The sequence below is a fragment of the Lolium perenne genome, chromosome 5 (genome assembly GCF_019359855.2).
Source record: "Lolium perenne isolate Kyuss_39 chromosome 5, Kyuss_2.0, whole genome shotgun sequence".
NCBI classification, from domain to species: domain Eukaryota; kingdom Viridiplantae; phylum Streptophyta; class Magnoliopsida; order Poales; family Poaceae; genus Lolium; species Lolium perenne.
The window spans coordinates 139,450,857-139,468,636 of record NC_067248.2 but is presented as its reverse complement, the minus strand read 5'-3'; the positions used below and the strand labels follow the sequence as shown (position 1 = coordinate 139,468,636).

At 46.4% G+C, this 17,780-nt stretch overlaps 3 protein-coding genes across 3 annotated transcripts; 2 read left to right on the top strand and 1 right to left on the bottom strand.

The window, feature by feature from the left end:
* The first annotated feature begins 2,898 nt into the window (after window positions 1-2,898).
* Window positions 2,899-3,738, top strand: LOC139831611 (uncharacterized mitochondrial protein AtMg00810-like). Its single transcript, XM_071820912.1, has one exon. It carries the CDS (start codon window positions 2,899-2,901, stop codon window positions 3,736-3,738), a length of 840 nt encoding a protein of 279 aa, XP_071677013.1.
* Window positions 3,739-4,537: 799 nt separating this feature from the next.
* LOC127300060 (uncharacterized) lies at window positions 4,538-6,308 on the top strand. The gene is made up of 2 exons (XM_051330138.1): window positions 4,538-5,089; window positions 5,619-6,308. Exons 1-2 carry the CDS (start codon window positions 4,644-4,646, stop codon window positions 6,163-6,165), a joined length of 993 nt encoding a protein of 330 aa, XP_051186098.1. The 5' UTR covers window positions 4,538-4,643; the 3' UTR covers window positions 6,166-6,308.
* Window positions 6,309-9,813: 3,505 nt separating this feature from the next.
* Window positions 9,814-11,609, bottom strand: LOC127300059 (uncharacterized). The gene is made up of 2 exons (XM_051330137.1): window positions 11,057-11,609; window positions 9,814-10,514 (listed from the first exon to the last, which is right to left on the bottom strand). Exons 1-2 carry the CDS (start codon window positions 11,503-11,505, stop codon window positions 9,968-9,970), a joined length of 996 nt encoding a protein of 331 aa, XP_051186097.1. The 5' UTR covers window positions 11,506-11,609; the 3' UTR covers window positions 9,814-9,967.
* Between the last annotated feature and the right edge of the window lie 6,171 nt (window positions 11,610-17,780).

Here is a 17,780-nt window from a genome sequence, read left to right as displayed (position 1 = left end):
ATCTTTAAGTTGATTTTGTATTCATTTTTTTAAATAAAGATTGAAATATGTGTACAGAATAAGACGATGTCCAAATGGTCAGTAAAGCTGGTTGCCATCCTCTTTTTTTCGTTTTTTTGCGGGGAACCCACTTGGAGAGTCAGAGACAAAGTAGAAAAATGGAAAAATATTTAGAAGAGCGGTCCGAACTCCAACCGATGTTTTGCCACGTCATATATCAGGGTGCCTTGGTCGTACTCATTGCATAGTCCATACTTTTGAACTTCTAAAATTCAAATTTATCCGCAATTTTTTGAACAATCAAAATATTTCATGGGCACTAAACTTGAGCCTGAGCCTGGCCCGACGCCGGGCTTTCGGGCCATGCCTATCGGGCCAGGCTGCCCAGGTGACCAAGTGTCCATGTCCAAGCATATTTGCAACCGTTGGACGCGAAAGCGCGAAACAAAAGGAATAATAATTACAGGCTGCTAGCTACTCCGATGTTGAGGCTCTTGCTACCGGCCGGCCGCGAGAGGCGATAACGGACCAGAGCTAAGTTGTGCTTACGTCAATAGCGCGACGTCATCCCATCCGATCCGTGTGGACGTAATTCCTGACCTGTGCAACCAACGCTTGCACAACGCACAGTGTAGTCTGGTCCTGGCCCGTACTACTGGTACAGCTTCACTAGATTCCTAGTAGGTTCACTGGAGTTGGACATCATCAATTTTACCGACACGTTGACGCAGGACTCGCTGCGTGGAAGAAGTCCTGCCTAGTGCCAGTCCGGGAGTTATGTAGGGTCTTTATAAATAACGACTTGTATCCATATGGTGGGGAATCATTGAATTCATCACTCGGCGTAGTCTAGCAGTTCGACTCTATTTGAGAGACACCGCTTGCTTATTGCAATTCAGAATTGAATTGATTGTATCGTTGATATATGTGCAATTCAATCCGAATTGAGCATAGAGAAAAATGTAGTCGACGTTTTCTCTCAGGTGGCCTGTCCGGTAGGTCACTCGCCGACTCCTAGGGCCCCAAAGGCGGGTGGTGCCTTGGTTGTGCCATATCAGCAGAGGTAACGTCGGTCGCCCGAAGTCTCCTCTTTCAATCATGACACGGTTTGGAAGCTTGGTGTATTACCACCTCCCGCCTTTCCTGGTGGGCTACGGTGCTAGAAGAGTCTCCGATGTCTGATTGTGATGGGTTGCATTGTTAGCCGTCTGATGTTATGTTTGTATCGGGTAGCCTTCTTAGTACGTATGATATCTTGGTCTTTGTAGTAAGAAATTTGATAGATCTCTGAAGGTTTATTCTCAAAAACAAAACATAGAGAAGAAAATGCTTATAACTGTACACTAATGTTGGTCTGTGAAACTAGCAAACCGGTTATGACGTGCAACTTAATTAAATAATATACTCCGTTCCATAGTTTTTGCCGCGAATCTGAAAATATTTAAACGCAATTTACGCATAGGCATATATCTAAATCTGCCATAAAAATTATAGAATAGGGGGAGTAATTAATTTGGCACGCTACATACTATGGCGTGCTACTGTTGGGCTCGACGTCGACGTTGCTGCTTTTGCTTTGTGTGGACTGAAAAGAAATGACTCATGTACCCATCTGCTGGCGAGTGTCCACCCGGTATTTCCGAGATAAAATGCCGTGTCACGGAACTTCGCGTGCATCACGCAACCATGTTAGCGCGAAAGGTTAACTAAAGTACGGAGTATGTTTCATAATTAGTTGAATGAAATCGATATGAAAATTAAAGCTAAAATATGCATTGGAGTTTTCTGATGCTGGACGATATAAATATCTACTACTCCTTAATCATAAAAAGATATCATAAATTTATCTAAATTTAGATGTATCTAGATACTATTTAGTGTGTAGATATATTAGAATTTAGATAAATCTTCGATATCTTTCTATGGACGAAAGTATTAGGAACAATATCATTTTTGAAAAAGCTGGAATACATATATATATTTAGATTATCTAAATGGCTACACGGTGGATCTAGATATGATTTTTTTTTCTCCCTGTGAATCAATGGGAACTTATGAATACTGAATTCCACTAGTTGTTAATGGTCGCTCAGAATATCTACAACCTAACTGGCTAGTAGCATACTAGTACATTGAGAGATGTGGAGCTTCTTTTGTGCCGTTGATGTTTATATGGTTAATTTTGTATCGGCCATTTATGATTCGCGAGAGGTACTTCCATCGTCAAAAAAGGATGTCGGAGATTTGTCAAAATTTAGATGTATCTATAAACTAAATAGTGACTAGATACACCCAAATTTTGATTCATTTTGAACATCTTTTTATGAATAGAGGTAGTATAAATTGATACACTGTAATAAAATCTTAGATGTGTGCTTCAATTGTTGCAATGGCCAGATAACCCCATTTCGAAAGAAAAAAAAAAGTATGACAGGGTAGAAGGCTAGCAGCCCGAGCTCCATCATGGGCCCTTTAATGCTCCCCTGTCCCATTATACAGCTCGATGGCCATGTGCATCGTATAGGTTGCTTACCTGATCAGCCTATCACGGTTAAGACATGACCGACACAGATTTGTGCATGTTGTGCATTGTAATAATAGAGTGAGAGCAAGTACAATAGAGTCCAGTCAGTTGACTATAAGACATTAAATAATATATTTTAGATGATTTGGTGGAGAGAGAATGAGTAGAGAAAGGAGGTGGGCTCTTATGCAATAGGCAGCTCTTGCACGTGCTTCTAGCACTTTGTAAGAGTGAAAGGTGGGTCATATGTTATTAAAGTACTTTATTAAGGTGGGTCATATGTTCTCTCCCTCGCTGTGTCCCGCGGATGGACTCTCCGTCAAATTGATGTGAGCAACGCCTTCCTTCATGGATTCTTGACAGAGGAGGTCTATATGCAGCAGCCGCCTGGCTTTGAAGATGCTCAGTACCCTCAGCATGTGTGCAAACTACAGCGTTCCATCTATGGCTTGAAACAGTCTCCCCGTGCATGGTATGCTCGTCTCAGTGCTCACTTGTTTCAGCTCGGATTCACATCCTCGAAGGCTGATACGTCCTTGTTTATCTTCTCCCGGGATGGTGTTCAGATTTATATGCTGGTCTATGTTGACGATATTGTCATTGCCGGTTCTACACCAGGAGTTGTTGATCGTCTGGTCCAGTCTCTCTCAGACAGTTTTCCCATCAAGGACTTGGGTCCCTTGGATTATTTTCTTGGCCTAAAAGCGTCCTTCAATTCTGGGGGCATGACTGTGACACAACGCAAGTATGCACTGGATCTTCTGCATCGTGTCAACATGGAGAATTGTAAGCCCACTTCCACGCCTCTTGTTCCTTCAGAGAAGCTTTCCCGTGATGGTGGTACACTGTTACATACCGATGATGCATTCCGGTATCGCAGTGTAGTTGGCGGGCTTCAGTATTTGACTCTCACACGGCCAGATATCTCCTTTGCTGTTAATAAGGTATGCCAGTACCTCTCCCAGCCGACTGAGGTTCATTGGGAGGCGGTTAAACGCATCCTGCGATATGTGAAGGGTACACTTGATACTGGCTTGTGTTTCCGGAAGTCTCGCTCTACTGGCATTAGCATATTTACTGATGCAGATTGGGCTGGGTGTGTTGATGATAGACGATCTACGGGGGGCTTTGCCATCTTTGTAGGACCGAACTTGATATCCTGGAGTTCGAAGAAACAACCCACAGTCTCGAGATCCAGTACCAAGGCTGAATAGAAGGCGTTGGCAAATGGAGCTGCTGAAGCGATTTGGTTAGAGTCTTTGCTTAAAGAACTCGGAGTAGTCCAACAGCGCACACCCATATTGTGGTGTGATAACTTAGGGGCAACATATCTGACCGCTAACCCAGTTTTTCATGCTCGAACGAAGCACATAGAGATCGACTTCCACTTTGTGCGCGAGTGTGTTGCAGCTGGAGCTCTTCAGGTCAAGTTCATATCTTCGAGTGATCAGCTAGCTGATGTATTTACTAAACCAGCTACTTAACAGATGTTAGACCGTTTTAGATCCAATCTGAATCTTGTATGTAAAAGTTCAGATTGAGGGGGAGTGTTAAATACGGTCTGTATAGGTGTGTATTATACATGTATTGTAACCTTTTGATGACTATATAAATAAAGCTGATCACGTGGTGGAGATACACCACAAAACCCTAAACTTATTCTCAAACTGTACTCCGTATATACTTCATCTATTCCTTTTCATGGATATGATAACAGAAAACATGTCCAATAAAACGTCGGAAAAATCTCCAATTATCTATGCATGTACGGACGAGCGTGAGCGTGAGCTTGTGTAGGATGCACATGTATCTCCTGTGGTTGTACGTGCGCGCGTGTATCACGTATACATGTGTACAAGAACAGGGTCTATCATGCATATCCCCCTTCTCGCCCTCTGGACATTTTCGTCCCATCTGTCGCCACCGAAGGACCGCCATGTTGGGGTGTGTAAAGCGCTTGGGCCCCACGTGTCGGGAACTAAGCGCGATTCCTCTATAAAGACGCGAGCCAGTCACCGGCCGGAACAGCAAATCCTTCCTCTTTTCGTCTCGTCTGAATAGCTGCTAGTGTCATACACACTCGTACATCGTGCGGCACGGTCGAGCTATCTGAACGGAAATGCAGCTGAACAGAGGCGCCGTGGGTGGAGGGCACGGCTGCGGGCCGCCGGACGGGACGCAGCTGCGGTGCCGGGAGAAGGAGCTGGTGGCGCAGCTGCACGAGCTTCTGTTCCCGTCGACGGCCCCGTCTCCAGCCGGCGGCGGCGCGTCGTGGTCGTCGTCATCGTCGGCCGACTTGTCCGTCGAGCACTGCGGCTCGCCGGTGAAGGCACCGGTGCTCTGCGGCAGACGGCGGGGCAGAGGTAGCAAGAGAGTCCGAGAGGGACACCCGCAGGAGGAGCAAAAACAGCGTGGTGGTTCTTCCACTGCGACCAAGGCTGCTCATGGAAGGAGGAAGAAGGAAGGGACGACGACCACCACGATCGTCATGACGGTGCCGGATTTCGACGGCTACCAGTGGAAGAAGTACGGCCAGAAGCAAATCGAAGCCGCCCAGCACCCGAGGTAAAGATTTGCCACCATTGCTGTTTATTATTCAGTTGTTTCAGTTTCTTCCCCCGCCGTCTAGCTTCTTCCTCTCCGGCAGAGGTCGGAGGCTCAAAGCCAAGACCAGAGGGGTTGACTTGATTCACAAATAGCTACAGTGTCTCTCAATCAGCATACAAAAATGCCAAAACCGTAAAAAAACAATCTTTTACCTTGGAAGGCATTCAGTAGGGCACCAACCATCCAAGCTAGCTAAAGCCTAAAAGATGACATGTCGTAATCGTACGGGGCAGCTTGCTGTCTATCCCACCCATCCTCCACAGTGATCCCCCACTTCATTGTGATATCGATCCCAATTCAAGCATGTAGTCGTGATACACGACGACACATGATCCATCTCGATCACATCGGTCGCATCACCGGCAATGCATCCAGCATGTTTACGTTGTACGAAGTAGTGATTAACTATACCCATGCTGGGTTTCAGTAAATGATTTGCAAAACTAACGATGACAAAGGCTAAATCGCACGATTTCATCCATGGCAGGAGTTACTACCGGTGCACCAACAGCGCGGACCAGGCCTGCCCGGCCAAACGGATAGTACAGCGCAACGACGACGGTGATGGCGACGGCGGATCGCCCAAGTACACGGTGGTGTACATCTCGGAGCACAGCTGCAAGCTAACCGAGGCGGCGGCGGCGCCGGTTATCCTCGAGACTACCGTCCGCACCAAGACCCCAGCAGCTCCAGACACCGCTGCAGTATTTTCTACCAGCTCTAGCGCTTACAGCACTGGCACTCAATCGCCGGCGAGCTCCGATGTCACGTGGAACGGTTGCACCGTCTCTGAGGCGAACCCGATGCTGAGGGAGCGCGGCGAATGTTCGAGCCTGTTTGATGTCGACGGTGACTGCTGGGAGTGGGACCCCTCGCCGACGGCACCCGCTGCCGCGTTGCTCCAGGACATGGACTTCGCCGGGCCAATAATGTCGCCGGTGCACGTCGCGGCCGCAGACGGAAGCTGGATCAACGACCTGTTCCTTAACGAGTCGCCATTTGTTCTCAACAGCTGCCAGTTGTTTGGTTACTAGATCGTTTTTGTAGATGGCCAATAACTAGAGGAGAACTAGTTCGGTGTTTTTTTTTTTTTTGAAACGGGCAAAAAAGCATTTGCCTTATATTGGTGTTCAGTATATATAGTACTCCTACCTAAGTTGCCTGTTTTTGCACTGAATTTCCTTATCTAATCTCGCTTAGGAATGATGTTGCATGGTCGTCTTATGGTAAAATGTTGATTATACTAGTTCAAATAAATAAGAGCTTTGACAGAATGTCTGACATTAGAGTTCTTAATATGGTACAGACCCGAGTACACAACGTTCGTGCTCTGGGAAGCCTCTCTGTACACCAGACTAGCCAGCACCCCGGGAAATTATTTTAAAATATTTTTTCTCTAATTCTAGAAAAATTCTCGACCCTCGCGAGCCGTAAGAATTAAGGCCGGTCATAGTGCATAGTATCATATAGTAGTATCATGCATATGATACTTGTCTATGATACTATCACTATAGTGGGTGGTATTATGTAGTAGTATCATAATTTTCTAAATTTATTGTTTTGTAGAATCTCAATACAAATATGAGTGCAAAATCTATTTAGTGTTACCTTTTCTCGTAACGTGCGCTATGATACAATATCCACCTATGTTACTCTAATCTTATCTCTCCTACTTAATTAGATGCAACATCAATATTTTTGTGGGCATAAAATACATGATACTACCTAAGATATAGCACTATAGCCAGTCTAACGGTTGTAGCCTAGAGTCAGGTCTGGGCCGACAGGAGTGCGGCTCGTGCGGCCGCATAGGGCCAGAATTTTTCGGGCCCAAAATTTCTAAGTTGGCAATTCGTGTAGCATATTACTACTTTTTTCTATTCCATGTTATGCCTATGATATATCATGCTTGATTATTTATTTTTATTAGCATTAATAAAACTCGGAGAAATTGCATGGATGAATCACGCTATTACTACTTTTGACACAAATTTATATATAAATATATTAGAAAGTTTGTACTACAGTATCTTGAATTCTCATATTTAAATTAAACAATTAATTACATTGATCTTGATTTATAGAGATTGAGGTAAATTTTATATAGGGATATTGTATTCCTCTCACGAGGTTAGATCTTATAACGGGCTTCTATATAAATAATTGTTGGAATAGCTTTACATGCTATCAGCTAATGAGATTATGGGAAATTATTTTCCTATTATAGTTTAAATGCATCAAAACCATTAGATTTAGGTATTTTTTGGTAGGATCGGTGCGGTTGGGGTTTGAAACTATATGTTTTCTCTTAAAACAATCTTTAAGACGATCTTACCATGGTTTAGAATCTTCAAGTGTCGATAGTAGTTCTTCATTTTGAACGCCCATCTAAGACGCATATATGTTATAATTGTTAATTAGTTATATTTGCCCAGTGAGATAGGGGGCCTTTAGGGTTTCGCACAGGGCCCCGGAATTTTCCCGCCCAGCCCTGCCTAAAGCGGTAAGGCTGTGACCGCAGCAGCCTCGCGTGGTAGCAGGCGTGGGCCCGCTAGGCCTGTCGGCATGCAGCCAACAACCGCTCCACCTAGATGCGGTATCTCAATGTTTCTTGCAAGCATGGCGCGGTAAGCCCTACCGCTTTAGCCTCGTGCGGTAGGTACCAGTGTTAACTTGGCCGCTTACTCCATTTCTTCCTTCCTCTATCTTCCTTCTTTATTCGCTTTCAACCAAAACCAGCTCCAAGACCCAATTTTTGTGGCAAAAAACAACCACAAAAACTACAAAATAAACCTAATATTTGTTCTAGGGCTAGGAGGAAGTATGGGGAAGCCTTGATCTATTGATGGGAGTTTTGGTTGAAGTATTTTGAAGGAGCTATAAACATAAGGCTCGAGCAGAGCCCGGCTTTAAATTAATAAAGCCCCAACGGCAGAATTCATACATCATCCACAGATACGAACAAGACACGACAAGACAAGATGGAGGGATGCTCCACACAACCACAAGCACAGGTTACAGGACCTGAACAGCACAAGATACAAGGTGAACGACCTAGCTCAACAGATGGCGAGGCGACGCCCCAACGCCAAAGCTTGCCACCAAGATAGACCGGACGCCACCTGACTCCGCTCGGCCCCAGAGGGGAGCACAAGACACTAGACACTATCTCTGATAGAAGCATGAAGAGCTCGGATCCTGCCAATCACCAGCTCCACCGCTTGTCGGTCTCCTCTCCTAGCCAGAAGCTTCCAAGCCTGCAAGTAAACAGTCATTTTGTACAAGCCGTTAGCCGGGTTAGTAGGGAAACTACCCTCAATGGTGAATTTGTTTCTAACGTTCCAAAGAGACCACAGAAGGGCAGCGCACGCCAACCAAAGAACTCTCCGAGTCTGGCCAACGTGGACGCGCATGTACCGAAAAATGTCGGCAAAGCACGTGGGGTTCCAAGAGCAACCAAGAAGGTCTCTGACCGCACTCCACATGAAGCGCGCCAGCGGACATCTAAAGAAGATGTGGTTGTTATCCTCCACCTCTAAGCAAAGGGCGCAAGTACCATTGGATGGACCCTTACGATTCCGAATATTGTCGTTGGAGGGGAGTCGGCGTTTCGATAATTGCCAGAGGAAGATGCGGACTTTGAGTGGCACCTTGATCTCCCACACTATCCCATAGTGTTTGTGGGGAATGCCTTGGCATAAGCTCTTATACAGCGATCGAACGGAGAACTTCCCATTTGGCTCCAAGGACCACGAAATCCGGTCCTGTGGATCCGACAGGTGGATGGTCTCCACCAGCCGGGCGACTTTGGCCAGCTCCACTCGCTCCCCAAAGCCCAGCTCACGGCGGAACGTGAGCCTGCACTGGTTACCCAGGAAGAGCGTGGCCACCGTGGCAAGGGGTTCCGACGCAATGGCAAAGAGACCCGGGAACAGGTCCTTGAGGGGGCCCTTCTCATGCAACCAGTCCACCCAGAATCTAGTAGCGCGACCATTGTGGATAGCATGCCGGGCCCCCATGCCGAAGACATGTTTGATCTTTTGGATAGCGTTCCAAAATTGAGATCTAGGCCGGTGCTTATCTGCAAGGAGGTCCCTCTCCCCTAGATACTTAGCCCTAAGGATCTTCGCCCAGAGGCCTTGCTCCCCAGCGTACAGCCTCCAAATCCATTTGGCCATGAGGCAAATGTTCATAAGTCTCGTGTCCACAATACCTAGCCCCCCCAGGCATTTAGGCTTACACATTGCCGACCATCTGACCCAATGGTATTTACGTTTAGCCCCGTTCGCTTCCCAGTAGAAACGGGACCTGGCCTTGTCAAACAGGCCATGAACTCCCTCCCCCAAGAGGCAAACCGCCATCGCGTGCAGTGGCAAGCTAGATAGGCAAGCATTGATAAGCGTCAGCCTTGCCGCCGAGGACATCAGCTTTCCCATCCAGGGATCTGCGCGCTTGGCCACTTTGTTAGTCAACGGACCCCAATCCGAGGCTAGAAGGGCACGGTCACTCACCGGTAAACCTAGGTAAGTAAAAGGGAAGGTGCCTCTTTTGCAGTTAAGCATATTGGCAATCCTGGTCCCCTCGGTCTCATCCCCACCTAAAACCATCACCTCACTCTTGTGGAAGTTAATCCTGAGGCCCGACATATTTTGAAGGAGCTTGTGTGACACAATGGTGGCGGATGTTTTGAATTGAGAAGAACTAAATCTGCGAGGGGGTTTTCACAAAACTATCATTGTACATGGGTCACATCTCACATCAAGTAAATTGGGCCGAGGGAGTACTATACATTCCAAACTAGTTCTCCACTAGTTATTGGCCATCTACAAAGATGATCTAGTAACCAAACAACTGGCAGCTGTTGAGAACAAATGGCGACTCGTTAAGGAACAATTCGTTGATCCAGCTTCCGTCCGCTGCCGCGACGTGCACGGGAGACATGATCGGCCCGGCGAAATCCATGTCCTGGAGCAACGCGGCAGCGGGTGCCGTCGGCGAGGGGTCCCACTCCCAGCAGTCAGCGTTGACATCAAACAAGCTCGAACAGTCGCCGCGCTCCCACAGCACCGGGTTCGCCTCAGAGACGGTGCCATCGCTCCACGTGCCATCCGAGCTCGCCGGCGATTGAGTGCCATTGCTGAAAGCGCTAGAGCTGCTAGAAAATACGGCGGCGGTGTCTGGAGCTGCAGGGGTCTTAGTGCGGACGGTAGTCTCGAGGATAACCGGCGCCGCCGCCGCCTCGGTTAGCTTGCAGCTGTGCTCGGCGATGTACACCACCGTGTACTTGGGCGGTCCGGCGTCGCCGTCACCGTCGTCGTTGCGCTGCACCGTCCGTTTGGCCGGACAGGCCTGGTCCGCGCTGTTGGTGCACCGGAAGTAACTCCTGCCATGGATCAAATCATGCGATTTAGCTTTACTCATCGTTCATTTTGTAATACTTAATGATTTACTGAACCAAGCATGGGTATAGTTAATCACTACGTACTCCGTACAACGTAAACATGCTGGATGAATGGTGATGCGACCGATGTGATCGAGATGGATCATGTGTCGTCGTGTATCACGACTGCATGCTTGAATTGGGATCGATATCACAGTTAAGTGGGGAATCACTGTGGAGTGATGGATGCGATATACTGCAAGCTGTCCGGTACGATTACGAAATGTCATCTTTTAGGCTTTAGCTCGGTTGGATGCTTGGTGCCCGGCCTACTGAAATGCCCTCCAAGATTTTGGGGTAAAACAGTGTTATTTTACGGTTTTGCCATTTTTGTGTGATGATTGAGAGAGACTGTAGCTATTTGTGACTCGACTCAAGTCAACCCCTCTGGTCTTGGCTCCGACCTCTGCCGGAGAGGAAGAAAAGGCGGGGGCAAGAAACTGGAACAGCTGAATAATGAAACAGCAATGGTGGCAAATCTTTACCTTGGGTACTGGGCGGCTTCGATTTGCTTCTGGCCGTACTTCTTCCACTGGTAGCCGTCGAAATCCGGCACCTTCGTGACGATCGTGGTGGTGGTCGTCCCTTCCTTCTTCCTCCTGCCGCGAGCAGCCTTGGTCGCAGCCGAAGAACCACCACGCTGCTTTTGCTCCTCCTGCGGCTGTCCCTCCCGGACTCTCTTGCTACCCCTGCCCCGCCGTTTGCCGCAGAGCGCCGGCGCCTTCACCGGCGAGCCGCAGTGCTCGACGGGAAGGTCGGCCGAGGCCGACGACGACGGCCACGACGCGCCGCCGCCGGCTGGAGACGGGGCCGTCGACGGGAACAGAAGCTCGTGCAGCTGAGCCACCAGCTCCCTCTCCCTGCACCGCAGCTGCATCGCGTCCGGCATCCCGGAGCCGTGCCCTCCACCCACGGCGCCTCTGTTCAGCTGCATTTCCGTTCAGATAGCTCGACCGTGCCGCACGATGTACGAGGTGTGTATGACACTAGCAGCTATTCAGACGAGACGAAAAGAGGAAGGATTTGCTGCTCCGGCCGGTGACTGGCTCGAGCTCTCCAAGTCCGCGTCTTTATAGATCGAGGAATCACGCTGAGTTCCCGACACGTAGGGCCCAAGCGCTTTACACACCCCAACGTGGCGGTCCTTCCGTGGCGACAGATGGGACGAAAATGTCCAGACCGTTGCCCGTGTGGGGCCCACCCCGCAACAATCGTGGAGGACGAGAAGGGGGATATGCACGATCGGCCCTGTTCTTGTACGCATGTATACGTGATGCACGCGCGCACGTACAACCACAGGAGATACATGTGTATTCTTCACACGCTCACGCTCGTCCGTACATGCATGGTGCATGGATAATTGGAGATTTTCTTCCAAGATTCTATTGGAGATTTTTTCTGTTATCATATCCACGAATATGTTCCCGAAATCTTAGGGTTACGGGTGCGGGTGTAGGACGCTGACGCCGGAGAAGAAGGGAGCGGGTCTTAGAGGGATGGTCCGTGCGGCGGTGGACCGATGGAGGAGGAGCTTCGACAAGGCGGGACGGCGAGGCGTCGCGGCAGCGCGCCGGCCGCGGGCGTGGAGATCGTCGGTTAGGCCGGCGGTGGCGGCGGGGGCATTGCCGGAGAGAGGGCAGAAGGTGGCGACGACGGTCTACTGAACTCTAAACTAACGCTTAGTAGCCATACACGGATCCTATTAAAATATATTTTCTTTATCGAAAGATCTAGCTCTCACATTCCTCCGACCTTATCGAATCTCTACAGTAGTTATACATAGACATGGTATTCCTGCCATCTATTCCTAGTTCCGTTAAGGGAGCTCTCCAATTTTGTATTTTCGTCAGATCAGTTTCGCCAAATTTGTTCACGCTTGATCTTGTCAAAATTAAATTAAGCATTATATTCACCTCGTTTCGCATAACTTTCATATTTTTAGTTTCAGAACGGAATTGGTTATTAGTTATTTTATGAAGTAGATGAAGTATTCTTTTATTTGTATTTGTGGTAGTCTTTTGTTTTTTAGTATGTTTCACTTTTGTGTAAACCCATCCGTTTTTTTTTTGTAAAAGGATCTACATTGGATAGGTTGTTTCATTTTTGTGAATGATTCCAACTTCATTCAACGGCATTTATAGAATATATGTTTTCACTCTAAGTTCACCAAAATTAATTTTGTGAAACATGTTGCACATATTCGATCTATGCACAATTCGTTAGTGTGGTGGCTTCATCTCGTTATTCTGCACAACTTTCGTGATCATAGATGGTTATTGTAAGTGTACATTGTTCCTATGTGTAGTTTTGTTAATTAATGGCAATCCCTATGGATTAATATTTTCATTGAGTTTATATGAAGGAGTATTCCATAGGTACTACTTGTAGTCCATGTGATGTATTCAAGTATGGATGCCATGCAGATAAAGATATACCTTGAGTATTGGTATCGAGATCATCGATTTGAAGACATATATGTGATATGATCAAGAAAAAAAATAAAGATGGAGTTCTTATTGTTGGAGATATGCCCAAGAGGCAATAATAAATTGGTTATTATATATCTTTATGTTTATGATAAATGTTTACATACCATGCTATAATTGTATTAACCGAAACATTGATACATGTGTGTTATGTGAACAACAAGAAGTCCCTAGTAAGCCTCTTGTATAACTAGCTTGTCGATTAATAGATGATCATAGTTTCATGGTCATGTACATTGGATGTTATTAATAACAAGGTTATATCATTATGTGAATGATGTAATGGACACACCCAATTAAGTGTAGCATAAGATCACGTTATTAAGTTCATTTGCTATAAGCTTTCGATACATAGTTACCTAATCCTTTCGACCATGAGATCATGTAAATCACTTACACCGGAAGGGTACTTTGATTACATCAAACGCCACTGCGTAAATGGGTGGTTATAAAGCTGGGATTAAGTATCTGAAAAGTATGAGTTGAGGCATATGGATCAACAGTGGGATTTGTCCATCCCGATGACGGATAGATATACTCTGGGCCCTCTCGGTGGAATGTCGTCTAATCAGCTTGCAAGCATATGAATGATTCATAAGAGACAACATACCACGGTACGAGTAAAGAGTACTTGTCAAGAGACGAGGTGGAACAAGGTATAGAGATACCGATGATCAAACCTCGGACAAGTAAAATATCGCGTGACAAAGGGAATCAGTATCGTATGTGAATGGTTCATTCGATCACTAAAGTCATCGTTGAATATGTGGGAGCCATTATGGATCTCCAGATCCCGCTATTGGTTATTGGTCGGAGAGAGGTCTCAACCATGTCTGCATAGTTCGCGAACCGTAGGGTGACACACTTAAGGTTTGATGTCGTTTAAGTAGATATGGAATATGGAATGGAGTTCGAAGTTTTGTTCGGAGTCTCGGATGGGATCCAGGACATCGCGAGGAGTTCCGGAATGGTCCGGAGAGTAAGATTCATATATAGGAAGTCATTTTATAAGTTTGAAAATGATCCGGTGCATTTATGGAAGGTTCTAGAAGGTTCTAGAAAAGTCCGGAAGAAATCACTATGGAAGGTGGAGTCCCGAAGACTCCACCTAGCATGGCTGGCCAACCCTAAGGGGGTGGAGTCCCAGGTGCACTCCACCATAGGTGGCCGGCCACCCCCTTCCAAGGGAAGGTGGGAATCCCACCTTGAGTGGGAGTCCCTCCTTGGGTAGGTTTCCCACCATATGGAAGTTTTTGGGTTGGGGTCTTATTCGAAGACTTGTAGTCCAACACTTGGGGGTTCCACCTATATAATGAGGAGCAAGGGGAGGGGGCCGGCCACACTAAAGCCTTGGCCGCCCCCTATAGTGGCCGGTGCCCCCCTCTCCCCAAACCCTAGCCGCCTCTCCTCCACCACCTCTCCCGCATACGCTTAGCGAAGCTCCGCCGGAGATCTCCACCACCGCCGCCACCACGCCGTCGTGCTGTCGGGATTCCAAGGAGGATGTACTACTTCCGGTGCCTGCTGGAATGGGGAGAAGGACGTCATCTTCATCAACACCGAACGTGTGACCGAGTACGGAGGTGTTGCCCGATTGTGGCACCATCAAGATCTTCTACGCGCTTTTGAAAGCGGCAAGTGATCATCTTCTGCAACAACGAGATCTAATCTCGTAGGCTTTGGAAATCTTCAAGGGTTAGTCTCGTTGATCCCCTCGTTGCTACCATCTTCTAGATTGCATCTTGGCTTGGATTTCGTTCTCGCGGTAGGAAATTTTTTGTTTTCTATGCTACGAATCCCTACACTTATGTGGAACTTAATATTTGTCACGCTCTATCTTATGTGTTAAGCAATGAATGATTATGATCTTGAGTGCAGAATATGGATCTAATTCGGTGTCATGATAGTCTCATGACTTGAGCTACGGTTGACTAAGATTTAGAGCATGCAATCAAATAAAGAGTTCTATACACCTCAAGATAGTATGATAGAGCATGAGAAGATACAAGGTTGACCAATATGAAGAGTGAGAAATAGATTCAAGTTTGGTCAACACATGAATCATAAAGAATGTGCCACGTGAAGTCATGTTGTATGGTAAGCTTTGTCAATTATGTTTTATGAACTATCCCATCATATGTGTGCCTTTGTGTTGTCTATGTGGGTTAGGTATCTTTCCATGGTAGTGCATCAAAAGTGAGATTAATATAGCCCATGAGAGGATGCGATCAAGTGGTGATCATCATCAAGGTTGAGTTGCGCGAGTTCAAGATGAGCATCTCAAAAGGATCATATGCTTGAAGCTTTTCCGTCCATTTGGTGATAATGAACATGTGAAGATGTGCTTAATGAAGGTATCCCATAGTGGCATATGGGCGAGCAAATTATGTGCTTCACGAAGCAACAATGATATAGTGAGGCTTTCCGGCTTTAATGAAGCATAAAGTATTATCATCAAGATCAAACAGGATGCTAAAGGAAAAGGTATGACCTTTCTAGGTTTTTCTTTTAGCGGTCTCAAGCTGGTTGTTGGGAGACCGGGTTATAGGATAGATAGTCGCACTATCAAGAGGGGCTTTTGGTTGGGTAATTTGATCACATCATACTAGGGAGCTCATGATGGGATTCGTAGCATAGAAAACAAAAAATTTCCTATCGCAAGAACGAATAACAAGCCAAGATCTAATCTAGTAGATGGTAGCAACGAGATGAAGATCATGAGACTAACCCTCGGATTCCAAAGCCTACAAGATTAGATCTCGTTGTTGATGTAGTCGATCACTTGTCGCTTTCAAAAGTGCGTAGAAGATCTTGATGGTGCCACAATCGGGCAGCACCTCCGCACTCGGTCACACGTACGGTGTTGATGACGACGTCCTTCTCCCCGTTCCATCGGGCAGAGGATGTAGTAGATCCTTCTCGGAATCCCGCCAGCACGATGGCGTGGTGACGGTGGTGGTGGAGATCTCAGGAAGGGCTTCGCCGTAAGCGCTGCAGGAGAAGAAGGAGGAGGGAGTAGCTAGGGTTTGGGAGAGGGGGTGCTCTTGGGCGCCGGCCTTGGTGCCACTTGGGTGGTGTGGCCAAGTAGTAGCATCCCCTCCCCTCTCCTCCCCTTTAAATAGGTTGAAATCCCTAGGGTTTACCCCAAAACCACATTGGAGTCCAACTCCAAAACTTACCAAATTTGGGAAACTTAGACAAGGTGGGATTCCTCCCCTTCCGTGTGGTGTGGTCGGCCACCTTGGTGGAGTCCACCGTGGACTCCACCTTCACACTTGGTGGGTTGGCTAGGGCTGGTGGAGTCCCTCCGGGACTCTACCTTCCATAGTGATTTATTCCGGATGATTCTAGAAACTTCTACAACCTTCCATAAATTCACCGGACCACTCCCAAACTTGGAATGTGACTTCCCATATATGAATCCTATTCTCCGGACCATTCCGGAACTCCTCGTGATGTCCTGGATCCCATCCGAGACTCGGAACAATATTCGAACTCCATTCCATATTTCATATCTACTTAAAATGACATCAAACCTTAAGTGTGTCACCCTACGGTTCGAGAACTATGTGGACATGATCGAGACTCCTCTCCGATCAATAACTAATAGCGGGACCTGGAGATCCATAATAGCTCCCACATATTCAACGATGACTTCGTGATCGAAAGAACCATTTACATAAAATAACAATTCCCTTTGTCTCGCGATATTTTACTTATCCGAAGTTTGATCGTCGGTATCTCCATACCTAGTTCAACCTCATTACAGATAAGTACTCTTTACGCGTACCGTGGTATGATATCCCTTGTGAACCAGTCACATTCTTGCAAGCTAATTAGATATCATTCCACCGAGAGGGCCCAGAGTATATCTATCCGTCATCGGGATGGACAAATCTCACTCTTGATCCATAGGCCTAATCCCATCTTTATAACCACCCATTTACGCAGTGACGTTTTATGTAATCAAAGTACCCTTCAGGTATAAGTGATTTACATGATCTCATGGTCAAAGGACTAGGTTACTATGTATCGAAAGCTTATAGCAAGTTGAACTTAATGACTTGATCTCATGCTATGCTTACTATGGGTGTGTCCATCACATCATTCACCTAATGATATGATCTTGTTATTAATAACATCCTATGTTCATGATCAGGAAACCATGATCATCTATTAATCAACAAACTAGTTAAATGAGAGGCTTACTAGGGACCCTGGTTCTTTACACAATACACATGTATCGATGTTTCCAGTTAATACAATTATAGCATGGAGTGTAAACATTTATCATGAACACTAAGATATAATAATAACTATTTTGTTATTGCCTCTCGGGCATATCTCCAAGAGTCTCCCACTTGCACTAGAGTCAATAATCTAGTTTACATTTGTAAAGTATAACACCTTGGCCTTCTGGTGCTTATCATGTTTTGCTCACGGGAGAGGTTTCAGTCAACGGATCTGACACGCTCAGAAACGTATGTATTTTGCAGTTTATTTGCGTCTCAACGCATCACTCATTTTCCAAATGAGTCGGCATTAATCATATATGTTCAGTCTTTTGGTGGAACCTTAATTCCGCAGTCTGAAATATGTCACTAATATTGTCACATACAATATAGCTTCAAAGTTCTAACACTATCGGAACTACATCAAGTTCTCAAAGAACTCCTCGACTTAAAACTCCTCAGTCATTATCAAAACAATGAAATACTCTGCC

What these genes read in the sequence shown, in the direction of transcription:
- LOC139831611 (XM_071820912.1), top strand. Translation starts at nt 2,899, where the DNA reads ATGCAGCAGCCGCCTGGCTTTGAAGATGCTCAGTACCCTCAGCATGTG.
- LOC127300060 (XM_051330138.1), top strand. Translation starts at nt 4,644, where the DNA reads ATGCAGCTGAACAGAGGCGCCGTGGGTGGAGGGCACGGCTGCGGGCCG. An exon ending in GAAGCCGCCCAGCACCCGAG is followed by an intron (nt 5,090 to 5,618) that starts GTAAAGATTTGC and finishes CATCCATGGCAG; the next exon opens with GAGTTACTACCGGTGCACCA.
- LOC127300059 (XM_051330137.1), bottom strand. Translation starts at nt 11,505, where the DNA reads ATGCAGCTGAACAGAGGCGCCGTGGGTGGAGGGCACGGCTCCGGGATG. An exon ending in GAAGCCGCCCAGTACCCAAG is followed by an intron (nt 10,515 to 11,056) that starts GTAAAGATTTGC and finishes GATCCATGGCAG; the next exon opens with GAGTTACTTCCGGTGCACCA.